General features: G+C 39.3%; 1 protein-coding gene across 1 annotated transcript; it reads right to left on the bottom strand.

Annotated features, from left to right (window-relative positions):
- Positions 1-3,697: 3,697 nt before the first annotated feature.
- Positions 3,698-6,423, bottom strand: LOC104953737 (PC4 and SFRS1-interacting protein-like). Its single transcript, XM_010780721.1, has 4 exons — positions 5,234-6,423; positions 4,817-4,918; positions 4,222-4,420; positions 3,698-3,963 (listed from the first exon to the last, which is right to left on the bottom strand). The coding sequence occupies exons 1-4, from the start codon at positions 6,002-6,004 to the stop codon at positions 3,944-3,946; spliced, it is 1,092 nt and encodes a 363-aa protein (XP_010779023.1). The 5' UTR covers positions 6,005-6,423; the 3' UTR covers positions 3,698-3,943.
- Between the last annotated feature and the right edge of the window lie 590 nt (positions 6,424-7,013).

Raw genomic sequence — 7,013 nt, 5'->3', positions numbered from 1 at the left:
TAAAGACCCTTTAAGATCCACAAACTCACTCCAATGTCCATATGGAGAAAGTTGTTGATTCTGTAATTTCAATAACGAAAGTTATACGAGCTAAAGGCTAACCTATGCTAAGCTTGTTTCTCTGCAAACCACCGTTAATATTAGGCTTAAAACTGGTCAAAGGTCAGTTTATGAAAACCAAACCGACCAAACTACACATTTTCTGGGTTTGTAAAGTGTTGTTGATATTTGGGATAACTGCGTACACGATTTAACTACATTTGTACGAAACATCAAGTTGTTTTCCACACATACAAGTGAGGAAATGGTGTCTTTAAGTAAAGCCACGTTTTTAATCCATTTGAATTCTCACGGTGTAATCTAAAGTCCATTCATACCACAGGGTTTTAACCAGAACTGCAGGATAAGCTTTGTGGACTCGATTACAAAATAAAAAAGGTCAAAGCACGGTTAACAATTTCTGTTTGTTTGTATTATTTATTGTTGTGTTTCTGGACAGTGAGGTAACCTCTTTGTTTGAATGTTTAATAACCTTAGCGTGTTCCCCTCAGTCAGCAGATTCCTCTGTAATGTGATGAGTTACGATTTGAGACAACAGAGGAGCGATTGTCAGAGAAAATTAGGAAATTACCAAGTAAGGTATGACCCGGGACAGCCCTTAAAAACAGCAGAGGTTATACAACATGTCAAAGCATAATTGAAACGTTCCCTTTGTCGTTGTCATTCAAAGATTATTCAAAAAGCGAATTTACAATTTGGAGAAAAAAGTGAAAGTAAAAAATCCAGTGTACTGTCTGAGGTTAAAGGGGCACATTTACAAGAACACTCACTCAAATACATAAGAAAATACTTGAATATTCCCTGAGACGTAAAGGCAGCTAATTGGGGTTATTGTAGGTAAACACGTTATCATTATCGACCCAGGTAGGTGGGGGCGATATTCAGGAAGAAACTCTAAATTAACGAGAAAAAAGGTGCTTCATCTCCGAGGTTAAAGTGGAACAATTACAGGAAAAATAAAAAAAATGTACGAGAAAAATACTGTATTTGTGTTTCAATATCCTTTACAGTTTGAGACGTGACGTTTAACATCAATTTAGGGTTATTTCAGTTCAGATGTTCGGGGTATTTGTTGGTGCTATGTGGAGAAAAAACAGGAATTGCCTGACGTCAGAATATAAGTATTATTAAACCAAAATCTTAGGGATTTTATATACATTAAGCAGATCCATTGTACCTCTATAAGGGGTCTGTTGTTGTCCCTTAAATAGTCCTTTTAAATATAATATATAACGTTCCTGTCGTCGTTCTGTAAGGACACACAGTGTGTCTTTGGAATTATTTAATGTATTTGAATAATTTTCTTTTAAACATTCGGGCACATTTTCTGATTTCTGTGTCTGTTTAAAGCTTCTGATTCTTATCTCGTGTGTGAGTGTGCGTGTGTGAGTGTGAGTGTGTGTTTATGTAGGTTTATGTAAATGGAGCATCTGATTACCACCGCAGGCCAACAGGAAGCTGGATATCAGGATGATTCATGAGGGGGGAGAGTGGTTTCGGGCTGGGATACGATGCAACGAGAGCCAGTAAAAGTTATTTGTTAACGTAGATGTTTCCAGTAAGCTTACAGCCTTGTTGCTTTTGTTCTAACTGGGAGTGTCCCAGCGCAAACAGGGCGTGGAAGGATGCTCAAAGTTCGTCTTAGAAGCTGGGAATGTTTGGTGGGTTCTTGAAACAAGGGACTTTGTATAATATAATATATATAATATAGATTAAATATGGTATTGGAGACACTTATGGTCTGTACTGTGTTTGTGTTGCATTTCTATTATATTCCCATAATACTATATATTCCTATAAAGGTTGCTTTTGATATAATTACCATAATACTACAGCCTACTAAATGCATTATTTTCGACATGCTCCACAAACACAGCAGGACATATCTGTACTACTGACGTGCATTGTGTATATTTTCTAAATTTTTATTTCATATAAGTTTCTCAGAGTCCATGGTGAAATATAATTGATATAATATAAATGAAAAAATACTTTAAAATCCAAAATATGAATACATATACTGTAGAAATGCACATGAGTATTATTGGAGTATAGCCTCCGGTGGAGCATATGGGACATGTCATTATCATTTTATAAAAGTGAAAAGAAAAACCATAACATCTTAAAAAATCTCTACAATATTAATACAAATACATATTAAAAAATGTAACATTATTATAGGATTTTTTCCCCTAAAATAATCAAATAAAAAATGAACTATTAACCGAAATATGTCAATAAATTATGTAAAATATATATAACAAATACACGAGTATTAAAGGAATAAAGCCTACTGTGTGGAGCATAAGGGAAATAGCATTTGAATTATATAAATCAGCACCAAGGAGAAGGTGATGGTATGATGTGAATATGATAGAAAAACAGCAGATAGATCCACACACACACGCACGCACGCACACGCACACACGCACACACACACACACACACACACACACACACACACACACACACACACACACACACACACACACACACACACACACACACACACACACACACGCACAGTTGCAGTAACGTGCATGCTGTGTTATACAAACATTAGATATGACTAGGCGGGGTATTCTCGGTAATTTGACCCACCTCCTCTTCTGCTCCTCCGTTGCCTACGTGGTGGGCCATGATGATGCCGGCTGTTCTCCTTCAGGTCCGCAGCTCTAACACCATGTCTGCCACACACTCACACACACCGCGCTGGAGCAGACACACACTCTTCTGTGTTTTATTCCCGGTGTTTTCTGATTTCTGTTTGGGCTTTTTTTCTGTGTGTCGCTCGCTCTGCTAGTCTTCCGCGAGGACATTGAAAACACACCTCCAGCTTCCTGATCCCGCCCCTTTACACACACACACACACACACACACACACACACACACACACACACACACACACACACACACACACACACACACACACACACACACACACACACACACACACACACACACCCACACAGGGAGGAGTCTTCATTCCTATTGGCTGTTTTCTGAACAGTAATAACAATGCAGGATACTCCATATTTTTCATAAATACTTATATATATAGTTGTATTATATTATTATAAATCCAAGTTTTAGTATCTTATGTGTTTGTATGATTTAAAAAAAACATACATATTTCTGTTTTTGTTCATGTCAATAAAATAAAGCTTGAATCGAGAAAAAGGGATTTTTAGATAAATAAATATGTAATTTTAATAACATGTGAGTTTTTGTAAATTGATAGGGGACTCGGACCCAAACAGAAAAGGAACATTTTGTGGATTTATTTTTATTTACTACTTTGCATGATTATACATTTATTTACAAAAACCAGCACATTTTTCACATTTGGAAGAAAAACAAAAAAAACACTATTACAAAAATTACATATTTACAAAACAGCCATCTAGAAACCCAACGGCACCCGAGTAGATACAAAACATATCATAAGTAATTAAAAAACATCACGATAAAAATACAGAATACGACGTGTGGCTGTACAGATTTATAAAAACACTTTAGTGACTTTAAACCTGAAAAAACTACATTACCCATCAGCCCTTCACATCGGATTTAAATAAAAGTCATTTTTCTGTTTATTTCCTGACTATTTAGTGATGAAAGAACATTAATGCAAAAGAAACCCCACAAGGTGAGGTTTGAAAAAGAGACGGTAAAACGTTGTGTTTAATGCTGACGTGTTGAGTTAGTGTGAGAGATGAACACTGCTGTGGTGAAGTCGGTATTTACGGCACTTGTTAAAACAAACCGCCATCGTAACAGGAAATATATTATTAGAGGTGTTTAATGCGATGTGGGAGATCTTGTTGGCCACCCCTCGGATTAGACTTGGTACGGTCCGCTCTGCTTAAAGAACAGTGAAGATTCAGGGACAGACCACTGCAGCTGCGGGAGGGAGGGGGGGGACACACATATTATAAATAGCTATTCCAAATGTTTTTTTTGTTATTAAAACAATGAAAAAAAACTATAAATAAATCATAACAAATTAAAATGTATAATTTAATTAATTTATAATATTTTTTTATATTTCTAAAATTAAAATTGTTCTTACAAAATAATTATATATTTTTATTAATTTTTTATTTGGCACAGTTTCTATCACTCCATTCACTCCCTGTGTACACTTGAGCATGCAGTTACCTTCAGTCTTGGCCTCCTCTTCCTCCCTCCTCTTCCTCACCCTCTGCTCCTCCCCCCTCTCGTTCTCCTGCAGGAGGGACTGCAGGAAGGCGGCGCTCACCACCTCCTCGCCCTCGCCCACCAGGAAGGAGTTCTTCAGACGGTTATAAAGCATCGAAGCTTTGTCCATGATGGCCTGGTTCGCCCGGTAGTACCGCAGCTGGAAGCAGGAGAAAAACACCGTTACATTAGGATATTAACCCACGTATATTAACCCACGTATATTAACACACGTATACACGACATTTAACTCCATCTATCCGGGGATACAGTGCCGCACCGGGAGAAAATCAGGGTTAAAATGTAGTAACACACGTATACATGACATTTATCTCCTTCTGTCTGCAGTTAAAAGCAGAAGAAATGCAGTGAACGTGTTTACATTTACTTCAAGTGTTTATGGCATTTACCAGCTTCTATACAGAGGTACAGTACGGCAGCTGCACACAGGGGAACAGCAGGAAGTGCATGGGTTTCCTGTTGATGTTCAGTTCCTCAGCCTCTACTTGCAGCTAAGACACCTTTGATATATCAATTAGAAGAAAGCAGCGTTTACCTTCCTGAGCGTGGCGATCAGCTCGCTGTGTCTCTTCACGTGTTTGGACGTGACGAGGAGCATACTGAGCTGATCCAGAGCCAGCAGACACTTACTGATGTCCTGAAACACACACACACACACACACACACACACACACACACACACACACACACACACACACACACACACACACACACACACACTTTTAGATTCTCTCAAAAGGTCACCATTTAAATGTTACAGAATAATTACACACGTGTACCGAACCGAAGGGCCCGTAGCGAATAATTTCGGTACGTGTACCGTTACACCCCTAGTAGACACACTAGAAAGGACTCTTTAAAGTAGACACACTAGAGAGGACTCTTTAAAGTAAACACACTAGAGAGGACTCTTTAAAGGTTTCCCTATAATATTGAATCAGTGAACTCTTACGGGGTTTTGCGTCAGAGAGATCCGGATGTCTCCATGGATACGGTGCAGCGTTGAGTCCGTTAGTGTCATGGCCGCCGTGGCCGCCACGCTCTTCTTCTGCTCCGACGATCCGCTCTTCATGGAAACATCTGAACTCTTCTTCCTCTTCTTCTTCTCCTCGTCCTCAGACTGCGATGCTCCATCTCTTTTCTTCTTCTGTGGTTTCTTGTCCGACTCAGCGGATGTTTTTCTATCTGTCTTCTCAGAACCTCTCTCAGGTTTCTCCTCCTTCTTCTTCAGGTCTTTCGTGGCTGTTTTCTTCACCTCTGTTTCTTCTTTCTTCTTCTGTGGTTTCGTGTCTTCGGTGCATTTCTTGTCCGACTCAGCGGATGTTTTTCCGTCTGTCTTCTCAGGTTTCTCCTCCTTCTTCTTCTGGTCTTTCGTGGCTGTTTTCTTCACCTCTGTTTCTTCTTTCTTCTTCTGTGGTTTAGTCGTCTGCTCTGCGGTTGTTTTCCCGTCAGACACATCTTTCTTCTTCTGGTCTTTCGTGGCTATTTTCTCCGCGTTGCTTTCTTTCTTCTCTGAAGTTTTGGACGTAGGTTTTTTCTCGTCTTCGATTTTTTTCATCGCCTCATTTTCCTTTTTGCCCTCCGTTCCCTTCTTGTCTTTTTTGTCGTCCACTTTTCTATCCTCAGATGTCCTCTCCTTCTTCCCTTCTTCCTCCTTCTTCTTCTCCTCCTCCTTCCTCTTCCTCTCCTGCTCCATCGTCACTCCTCCCATCATCGTCTTCATCTGGACTTTCGCTCCTTGTCCTGGCGTCGCCTTCACGATTTTCCCGATGATTTTCCTCTCGTCTTTCTTCTCTTCCTCTTTCTTCTCCTTCACTTCCTCTGGGATTTTACTTGAAACGTCATTCTTCTGTTCGTCCGTCTTCACCTCCTTCTTCTTCTCTGCTGTTGTTGTTTTCTGACTGGAGGTGTTGCCCTCTTCCTCTCCACTTCCTGTCTGTTTCTCTGCAGGTTTCTGATCTTTCTTGTCGACGATCTTCTCACTTCTCGAGGTCTTTGTCTCTGACTTCCTGAGACTCGCGGTGGATTCTTTGTCGTTCTTTTTGTCCGATGTTGTCGTCTGACTTCTTCTTGTAACCTCCGAGCTGGTCGTGGCTGCATCCCTCCTGAGAAATGTACAAAAAAAAACGGTTTATATGGTTAATTAACACGTAATTATTTGACTTACAAAAAATAAAAAATATATTTTATAAATGCTAAAATAGAGAAAGCATCTGAAAATAAATGATTTCCTAAGAAAAGTCGATTAAATGGTGCATCTTTTCCCGTTAAGCAAATGTTTTACTTTCCGTTCCACAGCGGCTGGAACTGCAACAACAACAAGACTTTACGGCAGCCAACTCTGTTCACCGTTTCTGATCCACTGTCACTGCCCGATCTGCAGTGCGAGATGGTCCGCCATATTTGACAACAACGTACGGCAACTCTAATAGGACATTTGACACAGTGGCGTTTGGCAAAGCAGAAAAAGAACACTCAAAAAACCTGACAATATTAATCTGAACGAGAGATGAGTTATTGTTATTACAACGTGACTTCACTATTATTGAACAACTCCTTTTATTGGGTCCTTGTATTGGGTTAAGTACATTGTCAGAATAAGTGAGAAATGAATTTAACTTCTGACAGCTATCATACTGAAGACATATTTACTGTGAATGTATGCAAAAATGTATGGCATTAATAATTTATATCTAAATACATTAACTGTGAACGTCCTTCATTTTATTTCA

This window comes from Notothenia coriiceps, unplaced genomic scaffold (genome assembly GCF_000735185.1).
Source record: "Notothenia coriiceps isolate Sejong01 unplaced genomic scaffold, NC01 NC01_scaffold00022138, whole genome shotgun sequence".
Classification (NCBI taxonomy): Eukaryota; Metazoa; Chordata; class Actinopteri; order Perciformes; family Nototheniidae; genus Notothenia; species Notothenia coriiceps.
The sequence above is the reverse complement of the archived record's forward strand: the minus strand, read 5'-3'. Positions and strand labels throughout refer to the sequence as shown.